Here is a 26,399-nt window from a genome sequence, read left to right on the forward strand (position 1 = left end):
ATGCCCATGCCTGGTTGATCTGACCTCTGACCACAGACTGACTTCCCAGGTTGACCTCCACCCTGTTTCATGACCGTGGATCTGCCCACCAATTGCTGGGCTGTGTCTGACCCTGGCTACCCTTACCAGATCCCAACCCTGAGCTGCAGATTGACTTCCCAGCTTGACCTCAGACCTGCCTCATCACCACGAGCTTGCCTGATGATCTAGACTCTTGGTTGAGCCTGGCCATGAGCTCTGGTCCTGCCCTGCCCATCCCGCTCAGGGGCGGTGGGACCGTCCTTGGCTCCCAGCACCCCATTCCTTAGGGAGCAGCTGCCCTCACCATGATGGGTGATGGAGAAGCAGCAAGAAGCAGAAATCACAACTATAGACAGGACAGAGATGTTACATTACATGATGTGGGTCAAGACATACTGTTCACCCACATGTTCATGGGGGCACATGGCCACCCCACACAGATGCAAAAGTACTAAATTGTCTTGCAACACACCTGGGCTGTTGCTCCCCGCTCCTCATTATGTTCCACACACAGGATCTCACGATGAACAAAACTCCAAGGAAGGCAAATTGTTGAAGATCACATCAGAGATGGTGAGTTACATTAGCTTTGCTAGATTCATCAGTCCTTCTGACACTAGAGGAAACTATGGGTTACCTCCAGCAGAGCCTGAATTCTGAGCTACCATTTCCTTTATTGTGAAGGCTAAAGTAGTTGTGTCCTGTTAAGGGAGAAATTAGAGAATTGGGAAGTAAAACAGCATTAGCTTAAGCCTCTTATGTTTCCATTTGCAATCTTATTTATCCTTTTAAATGTGTCTAGCAAAAAGGACAATTTAGTTCCAGGAAGACACTGGCATGCCAAGGAGCACTGTCCTTCAGTCTTCTATGCCTTTTGGCTGTACATTACCCACTTTACATATTTAGATTTTCAAATAAATCCTAACTCCTATCTGGTTAGGATGTGAGGGCACCTAATCTTATTGTTTACTGAAATCACTTTTACATCAAATCTACTGCAAAGCTACAGCCATTCATACTACTATATTCCAGTAGTTTTATTTATTATTGTGGCTTACCTTCACACTTGACCACTAGCCACAGGAGTTTATCCAGCTGCCAGGCCTATCGTCATTCCATGTCTTTTGGGTTTTTTCCCCAACTAACAAATTCACTATAAACTTCCTAATTCTCAAGCAAGGTTGGGGGTTTTTTTGCTTGTTTGGGGGGGGGGAATGGGTGGTGGGTGCAAGGCTAGAAACCCCCAAAAGAATCAAAACAGGTCAAAGAAAAGGATACATGAAGGATGACAAACAACGTACCTTGGATTTTCCAGCAGTAGGCCCGGTCTCCTTCTCCTTTGAGACCTGGTCTATGTACTTATTCCACTTGGGGCAATTCCCCAGTTGTTTCTGGTTCATTTGGAGGTAGGTCTCGGAGCTCCAAACAGCATCAGGAAGGCTGCGTTCCTGCATGCAGAACTGCCAGTGATCCCCATTCACCAGTGCATCCTTGTGACCCTGTGAGACACTTTGATGCAGGTCAAGACTGACATAGCCTCTAAGCAAAGATTTCTGTGCCCTTTCATATTTTGGCTATCATTATAAATAGCTGCCACAGGCCTTGCCTTGTGGAATAGGCCTGCTCAGCGCCTGCTCAATGCCCAAATGCCTCTTTTCTCCTGGGGTGAAAGCAAGTTCACAGGCGGATCTGCTGATCCCAGTGAAAATCTCAGACCATGCTGGGCAGAAACACGGCACGTGTGAGTCAAAACTATCTATCTCACCCAGTATAAGCTTGCACTGCTTTAGCAGCATAAAAGCCAGCTGAGCTGAACCTGTCCTGGTGGTGTGAATACAAATGCTGCATTACAATACACCAAACCACCCCTCCGGCAGGCCAAGCAGGCTTGGTTCAATTCTGCTACTTAAAAATGTCTCACCGGTGAGAGGAGCAGGTTCACCGCACTGGCAACCAAGCATGAGACAGAAGATGCGCTGGAAAATGCCTCAGGCAGCTTTCAATGCACAAGGGATGCAGGGAGAAGGCCACTGCAGAGTTTTATGGCTGATGAGGTCCATCAAAGGGACTGCTGCTGAGATTTAGGTCACTTTAATGGATGTTTTCACTCTTCAGAACATGACACTCAGCACTGGGCAATGTCCTGTTCATGTGCTTGAAAAATAGAAAACCTCAGACACTTTTTTTTTCCTAAAGGTTGTTTTATTGTAAAACCATAAATACAACACTGACATGAAAATCCTCAAGCAACGGATGCTTTCTTACAGTTACAGTTTGTCTTCTGCCTTGGCATCAACTCTGAAAAGAATGTTGCAGAAACATGTCTCTAAGATATCTCCAAATAACTAAGCTCTGGCCTGGAGCGCTCAGCTTGTTTGGAAGCTAAGTGGAACTATTCCTCCTCTCTTGTGGAATATTTCCATTCAGACAGCAACAGACTTGTAAAAACAGCAACATTTAAACACCTTGATTTTTTTTTTTCTTTAATAATCCTTTTCATTTGACGTCAGTCTAAGTTTCAAACAGCACTGAATTTATTTAGCTGTAAAAAAACAAAACAAAACAAAACAAAATCCTAAAAAGAAAAAAATCAGAAGAACTTGAGTTGGCCTCAAGCGTTCATATATCACAATGAAAATCAGCAACTCAACCCCGTGCAATATTGCTCTCTATTGAGTCATTCGATCCACACCAACAATACATGAGACTTCAAACAGGTTTTGTTTTGTTTATTAACACAGCAAGTGTGACATTAGATAACCTTTTAAATACAGTACATGGTACAGTGCGGGGCCAGTTGCCCGCACTTTTCCCCATTATGAAGACAAAGCCAGCGGTGGCGGTTTATAAAAATATTGTGTTGCTACAAAAGTATAAATTAATGCTACCGGTATTAAGAAATATTAAACACATAAAACTTATAAGGATTAAGAAAAATATTCATTAATACCTGTAGAAAACTCTGGCCTAAAAAAGATATTTTTTGTATATTTTTTGTATATTTTTTTGTATTTTTTAAGATGACATGAGATTCTTGCACTCGCAGGTAGAGACACACGCAGGTGCATCTGTGGTATTGCCTAGAACATCTGCATCTACAGAAAGGAAGGAAATGCACACAAGTTACTGAGGGGAGGGAGGGTGAGGAGGGAAAGGAGAACATTAATTGTTTGCTTGATGAAACAACAAGAATTCAGCTCCCAACAGGAGGTTTCAAAAAACGAACATACGAACGAGGAACAGCTTCTCTTTTCAGACTGGCTGCAAACAAGGATTTCCTGATGGTTTGGTTTGTCGGCATGACACTTCCTAGCTACGGCGTGGACCAGAATCCTCACAGTCTGGACGATGTGTGCTCCTCCTGGACTTACAGCCTTGGCTAGTCACCTGTCACGAATGTTTCAGTCCATCCATTACCAGTTTTCCTTTTAAATAATTAAAAATAATAATATTATAGTCCCAATAAGTTTAAAGGGACCACAGAAAACAGCTCCTAATACTGTTGCTCCTTCCAGAATACATGCCTCCATCCTTGAGTGGAAAGGTCCTTCTCCATATATAGCAAGGAAAAAATAATAAAAAAAAAAAAAAAAAAAAAATCCCTCCTCCCACCCCCCAGCCCACTGGAAAAAAAAAACCCCAAACCATCCTATCCACACGCATTGCAGAGACTGCCCCAAGAATCCCTAGAAGTCTGAAAACAAGCATTCAAGGCTGATGAGGCTGGAAGAGTCTTTTTAAGGAACTTTGGTTGTAAAAAGCGAGGATTTGACATGCCTGTACTCATCAACTCCACTGTAAAATATTCCTATCATTAAGGCTGCGCTGCTCACCTGGATATCAAGACATGCTGACCACTGTCAATGATGCTAGAACGATGGAAAGGAAGAAAATCCTTCCAGTCAGTGGTTGATGTTGTGCATCAATGAGCCATTTACGTGACTCATTTCAGAAGCTATTCTAAAAAATTCAAACTCGGCTGCCTACAGATCATTAAACCCTAAAGGGCCTACTGGATACACCGTTGTCTAATGTGAGCGAAACTCTTCCGTCAAGTTATAAAACAAAGGACTCTAACAGGAGTAGTAAAAAACCCAACTAACCAGCCAAACAAAAACCAAAATTAAACAGAAATCCCCCAAACATTCAATATATAAAATTAAATTTCAGGGCAATACACTCTCATTGGTTTACCATTTCTGGCCTAGCATAAGCAAACTGTCCCACAGTACTAATCAGGCATTCAGCTCGGAGCTGTGCTTGGGTTTACCTCTCTGTATTTTATTGTTTTGTTCAGTGACATTTCCAGAAGCCCCAGGAAGATTGATAACCCGTGGCACGGCGACAGGCCCCATGCACTGTAAAAAGGGAGTTCTTATTGCTACAGAGCGACATCTTCAGAAATATCTGACACAGGACCTTGTGTCTCAGCTGATGCTTCAGGGCATTCCCAACAGATCCCATGGTTTCAAGATCATGGTGTAGCACAGCAAATGCACAGCAGAAGCAGCAAAACATTTAATACTCTCCCCCACCCCGATTCTTTCACCTTAGCAGTATAAGGGTTGACAAGGCATTTGCTCAACTGGTGTTTTCTCCTCTGCCCCTCAGCTACCTCCCTCCTTTATGAAACCTGGTTAATGTATATACTGGAGTGCTGGGAAGGGTTTGATGCCAGTGGTGACTGGGAAGCTGCGGAGGAAGACGCTCTGTGAACCCTCCTGGACCTATAGGGCAGAAATGGCATTTCCCACCTCTATACCCAGTTTCTTTTCTCTCGGCAAGGTCCAAAGCAGCCTTGTGCCTTATGGAGAGTGCTCCATGTAGCTGTACAGCCTCGTTTTAAATGATAGGGCTCAAAAAACATTCCCGTAACAGACTCCTCCCAGATGAACAAATTTCTCCTCCCTGAAAAGGTTTCCCAGAATATGCCTTTAGAGTCTTTTTGTTCATTTCCATCCCATTACTCCTAATTATTCCATAGGGAACAACTTGTCCCTTCCTGCATGTCCTTCCTCTGAATGCTCACAGGAGCTCCTCTCCACCTCCTTTAGCCAGAGGGATGCAATTAGAGATCCAAGTCTTTCCTCAGTACAAAGCAGCACTCCCAGCCTCTGAACAACTTTTTGGCTGCTCTTTTACTGCCTTTTGATTTATCAGTAAGTTGCTGCTGTCTAGAAATGCACACAGCATTCTCCAAGTAGCACAATGCCTCAGTCACCCTGCTCCTGTGCAACACTATGTCCAGGCTTGCCTACTGTGGGATCCAGAAAGTGGAAACGGTCCCTCAGACTGAGTAAGGCTGAGCAGACTCATCCACCAATATAAACATATGTGATAATTTCTTCTCACACTAAACCTTCCATGTTATTGCAAGCAGTTGGAGAAAAACAAACCAAGCAACCAACCTGAGACATCTCACTGAATACTGTATTAACTCAGGTACCACCATTTAGAGCTCAAGCAATTTTCAGAAGTGTCTCCCCTCTATTTTCAGTCATTCCCAAGCTTTGAGAGTGTATCTGCCGCAACTTCATTTACAAAATTCACATAAGGGTCATGACTCCCTGAGCTGCTCCTGGACGTATTCTCTGATCAGCAGGGGAGAACACCCAGCAAGCGCAGTTAAACCAGTGCAGGTGGTTCATGGGGATGCTTAAACCAATTTATCTCGAGGTTAAACTGGTTTAACCAGCAATTAACAAACTGAATTAGACAAAACCTGAGCCCACAGTCAGCTTTCACAGAAAGTTTTCCACATTGCACTAGTTCATATACAACCAAATCAGTTTTCTTAAAACAAACATATAGCTTTGACAAAAAGGAAAGTTTACTTCCATCTGAAACCGACCCAGTGCAAGACACCAAGCCCATCTTGCAAGCCAGAACACAACTGTTGTCTACTGCTAGAGACATGGGGAGAAGAGACAGACACAGGAGACAGATCTGGGCTCCATGTTCTCCACTGACCCTCTGGCTGCTGTGCTCACACAGAAACAACTGTTCTGAAGAGCTCTGCCTTTGTATCCCACTTTCTCAGTTTTCTAGTAACAAGGATCTTCAGACAGGACTTCAGACAGTAACACGAACTTCAAGCAGTTCATCTTCTGTTGGTGCTTGCTCCCCACCTGAAGATCATAACCCTTCCCAAAGCAAACTGTGAAGTCAAAAGTCTGCAAGGTCAGGCACCGTGTTAAGCAGCAGAAACAAATGAATGCCTGGAGGACACATACACCATTTTTGTATTCCAACACATTCCTCAAGTGCGAGTAAAGGAAACAAACAGAAGGCAAATTCCCAACATGACCTACCAGAGGATGAGCCCAATTCTGAAGACTTCTCCTCCCAGCTGAATGGGAGCAGAACCTCATGACAGCTCTGGCCAAACTATTAGATCCTCTTCTCTCCGGTCTCCCACCACAGGAGGTGCTGCTCCATACTACTGAGCCAATCACTGAATAGAATCATAGAATAGTTTGGGTAACCTGGCAAATTAAGAGCTTCCAAAATTCAGACCTTGGTAAAGTATCTTTGCTCCCTAGAATGCAAATCCAAGCCTTGAAGAGAAAGGAGAAACAGAAGCAAAAGCTTGGCATTTAGGGTAAATATGTATGCTCCAGATGTGCTTCTCTCCTTTTAATGAAGCGTAAGTGTATCAGACAGAAGTCAGCCTGTGAGCAGACACAGCATGAATAGCTCCTCTGAGCTGAAAACCCTGTAACCACGTTTAAAACTCACGAAAAGATGTGGCTTCTTCCACTGACTTGCTGGAGAAGGGGGCTGGCCAACCAGCTCCTCTTCTCACCTACTTTCCAGATTGTTCCATTTTAGGGCTTTTGGGTTTGTCTCGCTTTTTCAGCTGCTGAGTTGAGTTTTTAAGTCTTTGGGAGAATCTCACCCACCAGACATTGCTGCACTTTTGCTTAAATACCATCATTAGTGCAACTGTAACCAGACTTGCCTTGAAGGGGACAGTTACTTGGATGGGGGAGAGGACCAGTCAATCCCTCTCTTTGGTTGTGACAGTAAGAAAGCTCCAGATCGGATGCCAAAACCACACTGTAAAAAGGAGAATGGGAGATGGGCTGGGAGTTAAGGGTGGCTGTGGCCTTTCTGTTTGCATGCCCTGGCTGTGCAGCCATGGTCCAGCTCACTGCTGTGCGCAGCCTGGCATCAAATGGCTGCACAAATGACTGCACAAATGACTGCAATTTTACCTCATTCTCAGCTCCAGGGCTTTAAACCTGTGCTAACTCTGCTTTGTCCACTTCTCCACCCTTAATGCCTTGCAGACAGACAACACAATGAGCCCAAGTTGGCAAATCCTACAGAAGTTATCAGCCTGTCCCTTAGCAACAGAGTGTTGGGGTTTGGAACTTTCTTTTCAAAGGAATGCAAGGGGTTTGCACATTCAGGGTCTCAGGCGAACCAAGCAAAAAGGTGTTAACATGCTACAGGAGAAAGAACTTCAAATCCTGTCCCCAGTTCTGCCCATCGGCTGAGCTGCACAGTACACACTTTGCAGCCTCAAAAGCAAATCTTGCTTTGGATTCATCCTCCAGCCAAGTATTCCTGCTGCAGGATACTTTGTGCTTTACAGTGGGAACAGCAGCACAGCACAAACGCTTTGTAATTGGCACTCATCTCAGTTGGGTTTTTTGTTTGTAGTTTCAGACTTAGTTGTTGTTTGTTACAGGTTTCTCCTGCACTGCAAGTGCAAACAGATGTGTTATTATAGGCCCAACTGGTGGCTGGGCAGGCAGGACTTGTACAGGAGAAAATAAAACCAGCAAGAAGAAAAGTTGGCCCTACAGCCAACACCTCCATTTGCAAAAGCCACTGCCAGAGAAAACAAGATGTCCAAGTGCCTCTGCCTTGGCAGCTCATCTTCAGGTGCTGCTACTCCTGCAGTTGTCAGTGGGGTTGCAGACTGTGTCTTTTAAGATATCCATATGCAAAACTTACATTTAGGAGACAACTACTTTCACCCTGATGCCAGTAACTGTGCCGACAGGTCAACACAAATGCTAGACTCAAGCTAATAGCAGGTCCTGTTTCCAGGCTGAAAAGGGCAAGACAGCTGGGTGCAAAGAGCTATTCTCAGTGACCTTGACCTAGGGGAAGTCTCTAGCATGCAAACTGTCCCCCTGTCTGAGCCCCATGGCACTGAAGCTGTCAGTCAGTGCCTGTCAGGTTCAAAGCATCTGCACGCAAAGCCTGAGAGATTGGGTTTGCCATTTCTCCTATCTTGGGACTTGCAACTTCTACTACAACCAGAGATGGGCAGGTGGGATCTTGGTTTAACATCTGTTCAACAGCAGCATTTCAAAGAGGGCCACCAGTCTCACCACTGCATTGTCAGCAACCAGAAAACACTCCTGCACTGTTGAAGGGCTTCAGCCTCCAGCCTGCCTGCTCGGAGCTGAGCAAGTCCATCCTCCTGAACCTCCAATGCTGCTCTGCTGCCACTGTGACCACAGCTCTAGAGCACATGACTGGAAGCAGGAGAGACTACTTCAAAAATAAGAATTTGCTTCGATTTGCCTCTGGGATACAAGTCCCAGAGATGAAAAATTAACAGTTTGGCACCAGCAGTTGGGAACTGTCCAAGAGGCACCAAACCTGACAGCCTGCAGAGATCCCGTCCAGCAGCCCATGAACTGTGCCTATGGGCACTGGACACAGCAGAACACTGGCCTTGGTGGACAGCAGAGTGACTGAGATGTTTTTGCATTATGATGATCTCTAACTGCATTTGGGGTTGAGCCAGTAAGTGTGAACGTTTAAGGGCCCGTGGCCTTCCTAGCCAGAATGATTCAGCAATGTAACAAGTAGTGTAATGCACTGTAGGTATTAAAAAGACATTCGTGCTACTAGAGGAAACTATTCCAAATAAAATGGGAAGATATTCTTTGCACTCAATCAGGAGCACTTACATTCAGAAGGATCTTTGAGCCCATGCACTTCTCTAAGCTTCCTTCAAACCCCAGTTTGACAAAACTGATGATCTTTGTTCCCCTGAAAAATCATACACCTTGGTTTGTCCTTGGCCTTGTGAAGGTTATTTTGTGTGTGTGTACTTAGAAACTTTTTTACAAACAGTTTAGGTACAAGGGTTCTCAATGGCAGCTGGCAGACCCCAGCAAGCTTGCTGGTGGCCCACAGACATCTGTGCTGACAGCACTTGCTTGCTTTTCCTGGTTTCTAGGTTCTCCATATAAGCGACTGCCGTGGTTCCCATAAGGATATTATTTAATCGCAGATGGGCTATTCTAGAACAAGTTTGAGAAACCCTGATGTACAAAATTCACAGAGAAGCTAATTAACACTGGGAATTCAGAAAAGAAGTTATGCTGTAAAAATATAAATCCAAGAAATGTAACAATTACAGACATTTTCTGCCATGAACCATTTCTCTTAGTTTTAAATCAAACTTAGAACCACTAGCTAACATGTTAAACTCAAAACTGGGAGTGGAGACAGAAGAGTAATTTCTGTTTTTTGGAAAAAAATGTATACGAAAAGGTTAAAAATAAAATAAAAAAACCTTTAAAGTCTCCCTTCCTGATTTCTAAAGATACTGGTGTTCATAAAACGCAGCTGCCCTGATAACATGCACCATATGTCAAGAAGGCTGCAGACAAATGCCCTCAAGGTGTACAGTTATTCAAAGGAGCAAAGTCCAGTGCAGAACTGGTCTGTTCAATGTAGTCTGATTATCCATGGCAAGATGGCCCAGGGGACAAGAGGAGAGGTGGGGTGGAGGAGAAACAAAAGAAACTTCAAGTCACTTTAGATCTCAGCTGCCTGAAGACTTTAGAACATCAGCCTCCCATTCGTCTGCCCACTTGAAAACATTAGAAAGTCTGTCAAGTCCACACACTATCTATGGAAAGGAGCACGTTCCTGGCAGAGGGCTGTCTCTCTCACGTGCTCAGCTTTCCTTTCAAACTTAATTTTATATATATTTATATTTTTATATATATATAAAAAAGCACTTGGTTTCCAGGGGCATTCATAATGAGGTCCACAGTGTTTAGAACTTAAAATTCTTTTTCTTTGTTTGGAACAGTGTTTTAAAGTTTTGTTTTAATTAAAAGACAGTCTTAAAGCATGTTGGACTTCAAAAACATGAGTTTGTTCATGTCTTCTGGACTGAGTAGCCGTCTCCTTTTGATTAAGAGAGCCTGCTCACACATATTTACACATTCGCTTCTGGCACCAACAGCAGGCACTGCTAAGAGCCAAAAGGCTAGCTTGGCTAGTTTTGTATGCTTTTGGGTAACACATGACCAGTACTGAAACAGGTCAGGGGTGGCCTGGAAGAGAGGTTCTTGCAAATAATCATAGACTTCATTTTTCCCGAACCAATCTTCTTCCTGAGCTGCTGTGGCTTCCCCTGCTGCCCGAGGCTTCTTGGTTGAAGGTTCAAATTCTGTTTCTTCTGCCCAGGACTCTTTCACCTCATTGATCAACTCACAGACCTTGCCAATGATCTCTTCATGCTGGTACGGTGGCACAGGCCGCAGCTTCTGCTGAGGGTCTAAGATCATGGCTACTTTGTGTGCCGAATGAACTTTGAAGTTCTCCTTCAGCGCCTCCAAGAAGAGGTGGCAGAGCTTGCTGACTACGCCAGCATCATTAGCTTTGGAAGTGAACAGTTTCTCCAGTTTGACATAGGTGGGCAGTACCAGCTGCAAGGTGGGCCGGCTCTCATTGCTCAACTCAATCACTGCCTGTTTCACAGGAGCCAAAATGGCTGCCAGGTTGCTGAGCAGGTGTTTGTTCAGGTTTTGGATGAGGTTCATCTTCTTTGCCCTGCTGTAGAACTCACAGATCTGCTCATAGCGCTCGTGGACAAGCAGGAGGGAGTCAGTGACCGAGTTCCAGCAGGGTGGGGGAGAGGTCTCTTCCAGGGAGCCAAAGGTCTCCTTCGAGAGGCCTGTGGATCCTGCCAGATCTTCACAGACATTCAGGAGCTCGATCACTTCGTGCATATTGCGAGCCTGTAGTGTTCGCTTGTTCAGCACACTCTGCACTACTGAGTTCAAGGCACAGGCTGAACAACGCAAGCACATGCCTGCCTTGGAGAATGCAGAGGAATTGACTTTGCAGTCTGTGACGTACACTGTCCTGATCTCTGACATCACAAACTCCGAGAGCACATTCTGTACCCAGTGGTGGATAAAATCACCGTTATCTCGAATGTCTACGCCCTTAATTCCCAGGACGTAACTCTTGATGTGATTGCCTTCCACCTGATAAGCTGTTAGGATGTAGCAAGAATCGGGGCCGATGCTCTGCGAGTGGCAAGTGACACCGATGCCAAGGCATGCGTTGCTGCCCAGGGCGCAGGTGACTTTCACCTTCACTTGGTTGTACATCCGAGGCAAATGCTTCAGAGCCAGTGTGTTGAAATTGCCAAGGATTTCGGTGACAGAGAAGGCACCATAGCGAGCGCCACTATCCACCAGGGTCTGTGCTAGCTTGATGAATTCCTTCCCGCTCACCACACTCAGAGCCCCAAGGTCAGTGCACATCACCCTCAGGAGCCTCTCAGCAATGTTCTGCCGCTCCTTCTCTGGGATCGCGCTGTTCCCTACTGAACCGCTCGCGGGTGCTGCAGTGAAATACAAGGAAGGAAAGAAAGCACCACATGAGCATTGCTCCTCTGCAACAAGAGAGAGGAAGAAGTCACAAAACAGTTCTTGGAGAGACCCAAAGAGGTAGAACATGCCCAGATGATGGAAGAGACATCTCCAACCCTGGACTTCCTCCCCCAAGGGTTTCTGGACAGAGGAACCTCCAGGGACAGGCCACGCTCTTGTTTAGAGCAGCAAGGAGCTTATCTGCATGTTTTCCCTGGTGTGGGGACTCAGACAGAGTACACACTACTTACTCACAGTCCATTGCCTTAACCAATGGCATCTCTGTGGTGTTCATCAAGGAACTGCCTATAGAAGTTATAATCGTGTGCCATTCACTATCCACGTCTATGGGCTGGTGGTCACAGCTTAGCCCAGCTGTAAAGCTGGACATTTTCCCATTTTTGTGATTTGAGCCTTTTCTTTGAGACAGTTATTTTAACTGGAGTTGCTTCAGTGAAGCACACACCTTCCTCCACCATTTCAAACAGTGCTGAAGCCCAAGTTTCCACTTCTTCCTTGGAACTCCAGCAATCTTGCTTTTTGTGGCTGATTTTGAGTAACGTGAACGTCAATTTTGGCCATATGAGAACACAAAACCACAATGTTTTTGTATCACCCTTCCCCCAGGCTGCTCAGCTCAAGTGCTTTGGAACTGATTTCCCACAGGGCTGTATTTTACTTTTTCCCGTGGCGAAGCACAAGCTCACAGGACGAGCTGGGGATAAAGCCAGACACTAGCTGCTGCCAGCACAGAGAGTGACAAGTTATGCCTATGTCATACCATGACAACTGGATTAGTTTTTTAACCCCAGGTTGGGAAGTTGGACCTTGGATCAGAAGTTAACTTCTTCCAGGAGTTCCTAAATGCGCCTTCCTTACAAACCTTTCCAACCGCCTCCACAGGGTTCCCAGTACTTTTTGCATACGAGCACTCCCTGTAAAGGGAACAACTGCTCTGCTCTGTAGGGTAGTATATGAATTACAGATGAAATCAAGTGCAGTTAGGCAAGGACAAGGGCCTTGTGCAATGCCCATCACTGCTGCACCCTCTCTGACAGTCAGTTGTTCAAAGTGGACAGATAAGCCTGGGATGGAAGAGCAAATGCTGCTACGTACTATTGTTGGCGTTATTTCTTTGGAGCTGTGGTTTCCACTTTTCTTCAACAACAGCTAGAGGTGATCTGGGTTGGCTAGAGGCAATATTGTTCTCGTTGTCAGCTGTGAGGCAAGAGACAGAGACGTGTTAGAAGCACAAGATAATAATGCTTAAAGCACAAAGAAGGGGAAACAGTACCCATCTGCTTAGCATTTACTTATGATACCTTTAACTGAGGTTGACACCAATCTACTACATTCTCTGTAGCTTTTAAGCAGTTTTTAGTGAGATGGCACAGTACCGTCAGAAACCTTGAAAACTACCTTTGGACTTGCAACCTATCACCTCCCAAAATGTGGCTGAAATGACAATGCTTTTTCTGTGCATCAGTGACATTGATGCCACCAGCACACCTTGAGAAATGTCTCCCAATCAACTTAAGCTGCACACCAGGAGGAATAGATGTTCCTTGTGCAGCCTGGCTTGTGTAATTTGCTTGCTTTTGAAATGAAAGGAGGTGTAACAAACATTTACCCTTCTTTTGCCTTACTGCCTCTTTCTGCACCGCAAGGTGGCTTCCCTTTTTTTTTTCACTGTTAAGTACTTTGTTTTTCAAGCTATGCTCAACTCTTTTGTATCTAAGGTTCTTACTACAATCTTCATATATGGTTTCCTCCCACTGTAGAGAGGGCCAATCTTCTCTTGAGCTGCTCACTGCTTCCTCAGACTGGAAACAAAAAGAAAAAACCCCAAGTTTCTGGAGTGTGACCAAAGATCATTCCTCCCTATGGCTGCAAAGATACCAAGTGCCCTAGGGGCCTTTGTGTTTATGCTCCCATTTCTGTATATGTAACTGGGCTAAACACCTCAGCTGCCAATCTGATGGGATCTTTCAAGGAAATGCAGTCAAGATCAGTAAATTCTGTATTGTATCCATGTGCTTTCCTCTCCTGTGCCCCAAGAACTTCTCTCCACCCTCCAGAGGAAATTTTCTATTCTTAGTATGCTTCACCATGAAACTGTGCTCTGAAATAGGCTGTGAAGCAACAATACAGTGCACAATGAAGAGAGGTGGAAAAGGAAGGAGAAAGATGGAGAGACTGATGACCAGGCTGAACAGAAGGATGGAATTAAAAACAAAGATGACAAAACAGGCCCTTTACTCATCACACCTGGACTCATCTCACCTAACTTTGGACATCTCTATTAGACACCCCTTTCTTCAAAGTAGCCCCTTGGGGCTTGTTTTACACTCAGTGGTGCAAAACAGGCTTAAGAGTGTGACTCATTCACCCAGGCAGAACTAGATGCCTCTTGTAGTGTAAGATCCATCATGCTCTGAACTCACCTGGAGTCAATGACTTCTTCTCCACCGATTATAAAAGGAGTCCAAGTTGACCAGCTCAGATGGCAGTATCGATAGCCTAGGCACACCAGCATGCAGTGAAATGAATCCTGCCCCGGTGCTCCAGACAGCAGAGCACGAATTAGAGGAATATCTTATTAAGGCACACACAAGTGCGTTGCTCTGCAGCCTAGGTTGATGTGGTGCTGGGCAGAGCAGTGGGCTGCCCGTTAGAACAAACAGGAGAGGGCAAAGTTGCTCTCCTTCATGTGTGGCAATGACCTGGGAGAGAAGGGAGACCAGCAAGGATCTAGAGACAAGCAATTATGTGATGAAGCTCCACTGCTCTCTTCCTTACAAGCAAGTCCTCTCAAATTTGAGCAGCTCTGCACATTAACTGCTGGGGCATTCACAAACCTTGCTGATGAACAGCCACAGACTGCACAATTATTAGGTCTGGGCACTGCACTGGCCACAGACCGGATCGGTACCTAAGAGTAATCCAGGGTATGACAGAACGAGGTAGACTCTGGGACTGCCCTGAGGACTGTACATGCCCAGGGAATTCACTGGTCTTGGTTGGCACCTGGGGAGCACTGCCATGCTCAGGACTGCAGCCAGAGGTCAGTCTTTGCAGGTGTGGAAGAGACGTGTAGAGCAGGAGGTGCTCCAGCAAGTGCCAGTGATCAGATACGACACATCACTTTTCCCCCAGCATTTGCCTAGACTAATTGCTCTTGAGCTAATGCCACCAGTGTCCTCAACCCCAAACATCTGTGAGTAGGCAAAGGAAAATGCTGGATGTTGCCTACTAACTTTATTCATAGTTCAAGCATTCCTTGTCTTGGTGAGGGGTGGGTGGGGGGAGAAACTCTCTATATTTCCTCCCCCCAATTCTTTCTCTATTTCATAATAATAGGGGATTTATTATGTACAAATATCCACTAGCATTCAATATGGCATTAATGAGATTTGTGCATTTCAGCCTCACCTTCCTTATCAGGCAGTCTGTGAACTACACGGATCATGGTTCTTTAATTTCTCTTCATGCCTCCAATCCTTTAATCCAGGTTCAGCCTAGACGTCCTTTTATTTTTTTAGCTCTAGACTGTAGGAAGGGAATTATATGGTAGCACTCGACCTGAACAAAGTACTCTAAAGGGAGTCAAAGCTGTATATTGTACAGTGTAATTACAGAACAAATTCCTTTGCCTGGTGTTCTGCTGTTCTATTTCTGCCTTTCAGCCTCCAATTTACATTCTAATTGCTTCTTCTCATTGTGTAGCTGCTTTATGGAGCTATAATCTCTCCTTATTACCTTCTAGCCTCCGGGCTCAGCCCTCTGAATGACTCAAGAGCCAGTATGTCCCTGCTTTTGCTCCTCGAGGCCATTCCCTGTCTTCAGTGACTTGTGAGAGGGCTCAGTGGATGCATCACATTTAGTTGGAAGAGATTAGCCCTTTGCATCAGATACAATAAGCCAAACTGGACTCCTGAACACATTAACTGAAGGAGGATTTGACCCATATGGGCTTCTTGCATCTCTGCATCCCCATAATGTAACATTGCTTGAGCCAGACATATTGGACTGGTATAAACTGCTACTATGCCAGTGTCCCCAGTATGTGGATCCTATGTCACCAGTTCTGCTGACTACTGCAAGGTCTCTGCACCCCCACACTTCAGAGATGTTGTGCCAATGCTGTTCTTGGATATGGAAATCCCCAAGTTCTGACAGGCTAAAAGGCAACAAACTGTGACCTGAGTAACTGCAAGCCCTGTGTAATATCCACTGTTCCTCTGCTTAAGTACGACATCCAGAACCGGACACCCACCAAAGCTGTCTGTAGCTTTCACACCTCTTCACTTTGTTTTACCCTCACCCCACAGTAGCAAATACTGTGCCACTTGCCTCCAGTTGCACAGATCTGCAGGAAAGGCTGCTGTTCCCTGCAGAGGAAGAACCATGAGCACAGGACTGGCAAACACCATCCAGAGAGATGACACAGCAGGGGACAGCTGCTTTCACAAGGGGCAGCCTCGGTGATGCCTGGAGAAAGCACTTAAAGAAGACAGACAAGCTTGCTGTCACTGTACCAGTGAGACACTCAGGGGAGGGGGAAGCAGCCAAGCAGAAGAAGGTGACTTACAAACAGAGCAGGGAGACATGAGAAAATACAGAGTTTAACAGGAGCAATCCTGAGATTTACCCATTAATATATCTCTGCTGACATTACATGAGTCAGATCACAGACACCTGCTCCCTCCAGCCCTGTTCTGTGTCCAAAGTAACCCAGGTGAACAAGCCCAGAGGTCACAGGTCATTTGTAAAGAAGAGAGAAAAGGAAGAAGGTGCAGACAGCTCTAGCTTAAAATTTTCAACAGCTCATACCTTGCCAATGAATTGCCATTCTCCCCTTTGACACCTTAGCCTTGGTCCCTCCTTTGCAGCTCCTCTACTCAGTGTCACCAAGAGCTACAACTCAAAATGCTGCATTTCAGTACCAGAGACCAGAACAAGGAACAGGATGGTCAGGACGCAGCTTGGAGGCAAGCAGAAATTGCCATCGACAAACAGCAAGAACAGACCCCATCACCATGGAGTGACAGCTGCTCCTACCCTGAGTGGAGCTTCACCACTCCCTGGCGTTAACATGAAGTCCAATCACCCCACATTAACCAGCTTATGGTCTAACAGAAAATAACATCCACAAAACTCATACAAAACTTTAACAAATCACCCTAACTGTCTATTAATAACATTACGAAGATGATAAATAAAGTAGCTGCTGAACAACACACAAAGCCTGCACTGAGATTCACCAGTGAGAACTGAACTACAATGGAGGAACTGCGCAGATGAAGAACTCAAGGAACACTCATTAAAATTAGGACTAAAACACAGAACAAGACAAGAACTTCAATTAGAATTACTGTTACAGAACGGAAAATATGCTTTTCCTCAAGCCACTTGTCCTTCCATGCCACTCTGTCTGGGGCTTACCTGTAAAGTAAGGGCAAACACAAGCACTGAACATGTACCTTAACAGAGCAGCTGTCTGTCAGAGAACACAGGTCTGTCAAAGGTGACTTAATTTGTAAACCTGTGTGAATTCACTTGAATTTTCATTCAAGAGGAAAAAAAGAAAAAAATTCTGCCAATATAAAAAAAGTCCTGTTTCTACATATTTGAATATTCTGAATGCTGTCTTTGAAACAGCTTTGGCTTTGAAATTTTAAAATCCTTTCTTATGTATTGAGATAGAAAACAAAAAAGATGGCTTAGAAACAAAGTAGTGAACTGCTCAGAATTTTCTTTTGAAGAGCACTGAGAAGGAAATGAACACAACTGCTGAAATAGCAAATTCTTCTTCTGAGAACACATTTCAGTCCTTTGCAGAAGTCCAGGAGACACAAGCACAGAAGAAGACTTGTGTGGGCAAAGGCTCTGCTGCCCTGCAAGCATTTTTGCTTTGTTTGCCTCAGTGAGAACTACCCTTTTTGCAGGAGGGATTTCATCCGCTGTAGGAGTAACCCATTAATGCTTACCCAATGAGCATTCCCTAGGTACCTTTGGATAAAAGGAATGAGTAGTTTGATGTGCTCTGTGCTAGCACGGCATGTTTCCTCTCTTCCTAGGGAAAGGAGTAATATTTATGATATACTGTGAGCCTTGCATTGTTGCAGCCACTGCTACGTGCTCCAGTCTTTGAGTATCTTTTTTGCTGCAGGTGAAATTACTGGGGCTTTGGAAACTGTGAGCACAGAAAGCTCTATTGACACACAACGGGGTCAACATCAGGCATCAGCGCAGAATTTAATTCTCCGCTTTAAGCGAGTCGAAGTGCCCAGCTTACCTGCATGGGACTGCATGTGCTCCAGGAGATTGTTATAAAACTGGAACTGGATTCCACAAGCTCCACAGGTGTAAGGCTCTGTTTGGGAGAAATCAGTTCAGAAGAATTATACAGAGTATGCAGGGAAGCAGCACACGTGCATACTTCAGTTTGTACAGTAGTGGGGCAGCGCCTTAGGGCCTGGTCCTTGTCACATCAGCCCACGTGTGCTCGTCACAGCAGCTCCTTAGAACCAAAGCTGCAGGGCTCAGGCTGTGATTCGGGAAAGCACTAGGGCACGTCACTGCTTCCTCCGCTGGGGTCAGGCATTTTCCATGTGCTTCACTTTACTGCCACGAGAAGGCCTGGGACAGCAGAGGGATAGCTTATGCACTAAAGTGAAGCACCTGCTGATGTGTGTTTGGGGGGGATCTCGGTGAAGCTGCACAAAGATTTGAGAGGCTACATACTGACTGGGGTTTACTAGTTCATGCCTGCTGCAGGCTGTTTTAAGCATATCCTTGTTCTTTTTAAGCCTGAAAGCAAAGCATCGTGAGTTAATTTTACATCCAGTTCTGTCAAATTCCAGTCTCTGCTGCCTTTCCTGAGTAAGACAAGGAGCACTGGGTTGTGAAAAATCCTGTTGCTCAGAAGTTGGGGCATGGAGAAGTGCCATGGGGGAACTCAGCTTGTTTTTTTGTGGCTGTCAACAAGTGCAGTGAGACTGGGGAACAGAGAGTGCCACTGGGCTCAGCAGCAGCAAGTCACTGGGGTAAGCAGAGGTGGAGGGGAAGAAGCACAGAAATCAGAGCTGTGCCAGAAGGCTGAGAGCAGAGCAGGAGAGCCATGTTGCCAGAGTAATATGGATGAGCTGGAGTCAGGAAAGAGCTGGGTGCAGAGCTCCCTCATGAGCTGAAAGATACATTTAGTTCTGTTCTAACAAGTGTGTTGAAAGTGCATTTTTTCCACTTAATTAACCTAATAGCAAATGTTTGCAGTTCCTCATTTAAACAGTATTAGTTGGGTGCATTAGCTGACAGATGAATATCAAACTACAGCGGCTGAAACATGTTAATATTGCAGTTCTGCTTTTATACCTCCAGATATACCAGCACACTGCCACCATTTATGCTGTGGCATTTTTTTCGTAACAGCAGAATGGACAAATGCAAGCATTTGGTATATAAACAACTTTGCCTATAAATGCCTGGCACACACAGAGGGCAAGGTCTATTGCTACAATATACCAGAAATCTCTATCTGTGTTTGAAGGGAAAAACAAATTCTGCATCAGTGAAACTTAAGAATCTATTGAACATAAGCAAAAGCACCAGCATCCAGGATGGAAGAACCAAAATACAGGAAAGCACAAGCCTGACTTGGCTATAATCTGTAAGATGTCTATCTCAGGTAACAAACCCCAGAATTCATCAGATGGCTACAGGAAGCTGTGAGGAAAAAACATAAAGGAGACCATGAGCAGTTCATATAAGCTATTCTTATATGCCATAAGGTTAAACACCCTGCTGAGCCTTTGACACAAAACCTACAGCCCTCTGAAACAATGGAGCCAGCTCCATCTGGAGGAGTTGTGCTTGATGCATTATTTAACTTACTGTATTGTCTTGTGATGCTACTCCTTTCTTTTTGCTGTAGTGAGGAAGTTTGGAAATACTGTACTTAAATAACTGCTTGTGAAAAAAAGGGAAGACTTTGGCAGCTGAGTGGCACACAGGAATTTCAGGACTGGGGGAATTAATATGGACTGGCTGTTTCTGTTGAAATCATCAGTAGTGAAATAGTCAGTTGTGGTAAAACGCCACAAAAGGTACAATGTAATCTAATTCTTCAGGCTCCTTTTGTAATTGTCAGAGAGCAGAAGACCCCACATGGATGCAAATGATCCCTCTTAGACATGTATTTCAGTGTCAGATGACTTGCGTTACAGATGCACCTATTTGCCTCTGCTGCTCATGGAGCCTAGCCTGCTCAGATAGAAATGTCTCAAACTAAGTGGGTTGACTCCCCCTTCAAGTGTCAAAATAAACATTTGATTAATCTAATGAAAGAAATCACACTTCAAAGAGCCTGCTGAATGTTGCTGACAGGTTCCTGGCAGCGTCAGAAGAGCTCTGGTGCTGCAGGCAGGGCAGCTTACAAAGCTACTATCCCTGTTCTTTGCCCCATTGCTTTGCTGGAGCCCCCTCCCCTACAATAGAGTTGGGAGAATGTGCTGTACATGAAATTTAGAGATGTCACACTGCGGTTCCCTGGGACACCTTCAGGTCTCTGTGCGCCATTTAAACATAAGCAGGCACATGCATTCCCTTCTGCCATCTCTGCCTGTAGTAACCTTGGCCAGAGAAAGCAGTGGTGGAACAATCTATCCTTCACTACCACAGTCCAAGGACTCTTCTCTGCTCCCAGATGAGTACATAAACTCCACAATTCCCCTAGCAGCAGGTTTCCAAGTAGCCACCAGAACAACTCTTCCCCTAAGCTGTTACAGGGCACCTCACTGGGAAGCAAATCACTCATATACATCCAGCACTCTCCAAGCAGCACATTTCTCACATTAATTTTTCTCTCCTGTTTCACTACATCCTCACATTTCCTTCTCAGCTTATTTTGTCCCACTGAGCTGCTTTACGTTCCACCTGTCATATTCTCAGCTATTTTATCACCTCAAAGCTGTGTTGGTCTTTCTTCTAGCTCTCTCCTTGCCTGCCTTCCCTTCACTCCTAACCAGTCTTTTCTGGGTCCTCCCCATCTGCATCCATCATGCAGTGACCATCAAGGTCTCCACGGTTCTTCATCTCAAGCTCCTCCCTCTGCCACTACAACATACTGTGTACTCAGTGACTCTGAAAGGTCTTTCATTTGTGATTCTTCTCAGAAGAATCCTGTTGATTTTCATCCCATTTCCAAAAGCCTCCCCTTCTGTTCTACTACAGAAATGTCCGCCTCTGGAAACAAAACCACTGTCTACTTTCAAAACTAGTTTCGCATTCTGAAAATATAAAAACATTTTCCTAAATACTTTTGAGACAAAGAGTCATAGAAGTCTAATTTGCCACAAATAAAAATGAGTTAAGTTAAAACTAGGAATAAAACTTAAATTCATCCAACAATTCAAAAGTCTCTCCCGAGGAGGAGGGAAGGGATGCTTGGGAAGATGTGCAGAATCCCTGTGGGCTTTCTCAACCCTAATCTTCTGAGATGTCAGGTGCTAAGCCCCTTATGCTCCACAGCGCAGAGAGCTGGGAACAGTCAGATCAGCTGGAAGGAGGGTGGGATGCGTCAGTGCTAGAAGAGGTAGAGGGATCTGGAAGGTGGAGAGAAGAAAAAGGCAATCTGTATCTGAAACCAGGCAAAAGCCACCACTGGAAAAGAACTGCTCATCTGGGCTGGTACGTGGTGTGAGTGAATCCCCTCTCCCTTTGATTTCTGCTTGCAACTTAAAGGTAGAGTTAACTGGAAAAGTTGTCAGAACTGCTCTGAACACCCGTGAGCCACACTTGTGCCCCCTTCTCCTTCCTCAGAGCACAGCCCCTCCACACCACTGCAGGACCTCCGCTTTTCCTTTCCCAGGGGCAATTTCAGCTCTCCTCTTCCTTGCTCAGACTGAGGTTTACAGCATCCAGAAAGGATCTGTTCTCCATCAGATCATCTGAACTCAGCAAGGACCCCCAGGTCCTCCCATGACTGCTCCAATCAGCGAAGCTCTCCTTTCCCTCTCAGCTTTGCTGGTGGCAGTACAAGGAAAGCTGGGACCCATTTGTGCTCCCCCCCCCCCAACACCTGTGCTCCCCAACAGCTCCAATTGTTTTGGGTGGCCAAGATAAGCCGAGCAAAGCAGGAAGAACAGCTGTGCAGTCAGATCAGAAATGGCTCAGAGACTTCCAACACAGACAGCCTGTCTCACACTGCTGGAAACCTTCTCCTTCACCTCCTCAAACCCTTAATTGCTTCTCAGAAACCAATTTCTCCTGCTGCTCCACATCTGAGGGGGCTGGGAGTTGTGGCAGGAGCAACAGTATCCCCTTTCGATGAGAAAAAAACCAGCCATTACCACATATGCTCAAACAGGCTCCTGGCTCTTACTTAGGGCCGCGGGCCTCTTAGCAATGCCAGGTGCTGTGAACTTTGTAGATCTGTTCCCTTGGCGTGGGCTGGGGAGGAGCGTGCTCTCCTTTCTGCAAGCTTCCTTAATTTGCATTCCCCTGGGCAGATGCTAAACACATGCTGGTGCCAGCTGGTCTGTTGCTGCGTACTTGGCTTGCTCAGGCTGTTCACATCTGTAGCCACAGCTCCCAGAGCCCTGAGCCCTCCTGGGTTGGTGCAGGATGTGGGCTACATCATCCCAAGACCCCACCAATTCAGTGGGCACGCAGGGCTGCCACACTCACACAAACTTCCTTCACACTTGTATCTCAAGGGAGTGGAGGATAAATTTACCAGTCTGCATTAGAAGCCTTCCCTTCCTCTTCTTGTTTCCACAACTCGCTCCCAGTAACCACTGCCCAACCTAGAGCAGCTGGGTGATGGGAAGGGAGGGTGTGAAAACAGCCCAAAACTCACCTTACACAGCCACGAAAGGAGGAAGGAGATAGGCAGAGAGCTCACCAAGGCTGGCTTCAGACCACTCCCCCTTTACAGGCTGAAATCCCAAGCTTTGGTTGCTCTTGCTTTGTTGGCCAGGCTGTGAACTAGCCACAAGGTCCTGCAGTTTGCATGTAGCAGACTGGCCTCTCTACTTACTGCCACTAGTGCATCCTACAAAAACTTCACGTTAACAAATAAGCCATTAAAATCCTGCAACACTCAACTCTAAACCCGTAGCCCGGCATTGTCACACTTCACTAAACATCTCAGAAGATGAAATGCCAGGCTGTTATTGTTCCTCCACCTCCAGAAAGCAAGCTTTTCACATAGTCAAGACCAGAGCTGTGAAGCTGGGCCAGCAGTCAGATAAGCTGCATTTTCTGCAGGTCTTGGGACACATCTCAAGCTCTCACATGGGTTGATATTCAGCAACAGCTACAATGCACTTCCTGCAGTAGCAGAAAAAGCTGAAGAGCCTGTGCAGCAACAGGGAAATGGCTCTGCCTGACCCCGATACACGCTGCTGCACAGGCAGCCTTGCAAAGCAAGGCTCTGGGCATCTCCTGTCCTCCATGTTCTACCACATGGCTGAGCTGCACGCAAGAGGCTTTGTTGCAGAAGGAGTGGAAACAGCCTCTAAGTCTTCACAAAAGGATAAGAAATCATGAAGTGGACCCTCAGGGAGTTCAGGCTGCCACATCAGCCCCATTGTCTCCCTGGCTCTGAGTTGTTTCTGTACATTCAGAAACCTTGTGCAATCCCATAGCCTAAATTTGGCAGCAGAAAGTCTGCGCATGAAACAGCAAACGTTGCGTGGGCCAGACCTGTCCACACAGCATGGGAGAAGGGGAGAGGGTACAACATTGAGTATATGACAGGCAGACTGGCTACATGGCACCTATGCTGCTCCCCTGCTATCTGTCCACCCACCGTCTTCTTCCATCTCCTTCCTCCTCCAGTCCCTCCTTCCTCCTCTGATCCCTCTGTCCTCACTGCCTGTCCCCTTCCACTCAAAAGCTCATGGCACAGACCCAGCAGGTTTTTCTCTTGAGCCATGCTAGCTGTCGCTGTGCTACCCACTCCGTCCACTGCTGGCCATGCAGAGGAGCAGACCCCAGCGCTCAGAGATGGCTATCTCTGAAGCAGCAGTGCTATCCTCTCTCCAGCAACTTGAGGATCGCACTGTGCTGAGCCAGGATCCTGGCTCTGAACAGCTCTTCTGAGGCAAAATATTTGAAAATTTGGAAGGAGAAGGAAATCACTCTGAACGTGTGAAAAGGGCTACTCTACAGCCAGCTGATCTCAGTGGAGTCTGACTCTCATTCCCAAGTTTTCCCACAATGTAGAGGGGTTGTGTAGTGGAGAGCACAAGAAAATCCACTGCAAGCAAGCAATGCTGTTGGAACTGCAAACACCCATCCCAGGGCACTTCTAACAGCCTCTTGCAAGCTGTCTGAAACTCATGCATTGCAGCATTCCGAAGCAATGGCATTTCATTCTCCTATCAAGCACCAAAGACCCTTGCTCCCCCAAAAGAAGAGACATTTGTCTGTGGTGCACTGGGTGTTGGCCGCTGAGCACAAAGCACTCCTTCTCCCCAGTAGCATCCTTCCCCAGAAGAACCGACCTCCTTTGCGAGCCAGGTCTCCCTCCACTCTGAACAAGACATGCTGTCATGTCACCCTTAGTGGTTGCCCAGGTACTCTCTGAAAACACCTTTACAGAAACTGAAAGCACCAGCAGCTGCTGAAGCCTCTTCAGTCTCTGGAGCCACACAGAACTAACACTCACAGTTGGTTGTACAATTTAAAACATCTTTCCCCAGGGCTATTATTAGACACTTTTATTAGTGCTTTATATATACCTAGTGAACAAGGCTTCACAGTAAGGCAGCACATATAAGTGAAGACAGAGAAAAACCAGCATTTGCACTTAGGTTAAATAAATCACTCTAATTCCCATGTTAACTCTCATTGCCACATCTAAGCCAGAGAAAATAGCAGAGCCTGGTTTGAGACCAGGAGTGAACATGAGTTGAGAGCTTTTAACAGAAAGTTTCAACAGAAAATGCCCTGAGCTTCTTGTGCACAAGTGAAACTCAGCAGCCAGCTCAACAACTGATGGCAGCGCAGGGAGCAGACCCCCAGGCAGCTCTCTCCTCGGCAGAAAACACCCACATTTCAACACTTCTGTCCACATTTTGATGAAGAACAAATGCAGAAGAACTGTAAGGGAAACATCTCAGCATTATCACCCAGTGTTTCCATTGGCTTTAGCCTTAATAACACTGTAACTGCATCTTCCCATACCTTTGACACAAACCAATGAAACAATACATGAGAATCTGCAGCAGTCTCCTAGAAAAATGCCATCACACACCAAAATAAGTGGAAGTTTCTTGAAAACAGAACTTCTGTCACTTCCAGCCATCAGACAATAAAAGAGGTGCTGCATAAAAAGGTGGTATGAAGCATGCTTTAAAAAGGGGAGTCCAAAATGCATCACGGCTGTTAAATTTGTTGGCACTAATTTAATTTCTCTTCCAACATGAACTCTCATGTTCTAAATGAAGTTCTCACTTCTCTCTCAGATTTCTAAGTGGAGAAAGAACAAGAGTCCTCTGCCACTGCGGCCATGCTCAGGGTGCAGCACTCAGGGCTGTCCTACACTAAGGGACAGCAGTGCTGGATTACAAGGTTGGCGCACACAGCATCACCCCTAAAATCCAGACGCAAGCCAAGCAGTAAACAAACACACTGTAAGGCAAAGGAAGAAGTTCTGCCTGTTGAAAGCATCAAGGACATGGGGTAGAATCTCAAGCAGAGACCACCTGCATCCACCCATCCCAAACCTGCTCTCCTTATCCTCCTGCTTGCTCACCACCATGCCCTGGGCTCCCATTTCTCACCTGTGCTCTCAGGCCAAAGGGAATTATCTCTGCAAAGGTGTTTAGTGAGCTGAGCCATGAAGACAAGTTTTCCTGTGCGTAAATGTAACTTAAACATGGGTTAATTTTCCGTCTTCAAACCTTCGTATCTGAGAACATGTATTATTGATGTATTTCACAAAACTTAACTCCCAGAAGGCTGTGAGTCTAAATGGTCTAGCAGCCACATACTGCACAGAAACACCCTGAAGGATTTCTGCTGCATTTAAATCTGAAACCAGAGCCACAGAAGTGAGGCATTTTGTTCTTTGACACCTGGACTCATAATAAAAAAAACATTTATTAATGAAAAATGCTAAGAGGGCAGGCCAGCATGGCTGAAGGGTGGAAGTCCCCGCCTTTGCGCACCACAGACATCCATCACACTTACTTTGTAAAAGCGGGAAAGGATTTGATATCAGGGGACTTGCGGTTTCTGCAAAAAAGAAAGAGATTTAAATATTGAGACTGGCAGAGACCTCGCTGCATGCTACACAGCTCTGCCTATCTGCTCACTGATCCTTATCCTTACTCTGCACTTCCAGATTTAACTGTGGCAGGATAGGGGTCTCCATTTACCGCAAATTACAACATGTCCAGCTGTGAATTTTCTCTCTGTGTCTTGCTAAGTTTCTCATGGCTAGGAATCTGCATCCTTCCCATTTTGAAATGTCCAGAGGTCAAGTGGAGAGGGCCAGCAGAAGAAAAACTAGGGGGAAAGAAACCCTTTACAAATGCTTTTTTGGGGGCCTCAGATGCAAATTCTCAGATTTACCATGCAGCTTCTTCAAACTGAAGCTGGGAAAGAAAAACAAGGTGTTTTAGCCTCACTGGATGGTATGCCAAAGGAAAGAGTTCCTAAGCAGGGCACGTTACTTCAGGCTGAGAATACACATCTTCTGTCGAGCACACCTCACAGACT

The 26,399-nt window shown here is 45.7% G+C and overlaps 1 protein-coding gene across 17 annotated transcripts in view; it reads right to left on the reverse strand.

Annotated features, from left to right (window-relative positions):
- Positions 1-2,214: 2,214 nt before the first annotated feature.
- The window catches only part of ZNF618 (zinc finger protein 618), a 165,856-nt gene continuing 141,671 nt past the window's right edge, over positions 2,215-26,399 (reverse strand). For 11 of the 17 annotated variants that reach the window (XM_075055213.1, XM_075055208.1, XM_075055206.1 and 8 more), the window contains 4 exons: positions 25,869-25,913; positions 17,968-18,045; positions 12,786-12,887; positions 2,215-11,692 (listed from right to left, as the gene is read on the reverse strand). In XM_075055213.1, the coding sequence (XP_074911314.1) occupies positions 10,128-11,692; positions 12,786-12,887; positions 17,968-18,045; positions 25,869-25,913 (1,790 nt within the window). In that variant the 3' untranslated portion in view covers positions 2,215-10,127. The remainder of the gene's footprint in view (positions 11,693-12,785; positions 12,888-17,967; positions 18,046-25,868; positions 25,914-26,399) is intronic. The other 6 variants (XM_075055223.1, XM_075055222.1, XM_075055221.1 and 3 more) reach the window with 2 other exon arrangements.

Source organism: Buteo buteo, chromosome 23 (assembly GCF_964188355.1).
Source record: "Buteo buteo chromosome 23, bButBut1.hap1.1, whole genome shotgun sequence".
NCBI lineage: Eukaryota > Metazoa > Chordata > Aves > Accipitriformes > Accipitridae > Buteo > Buteo buteo.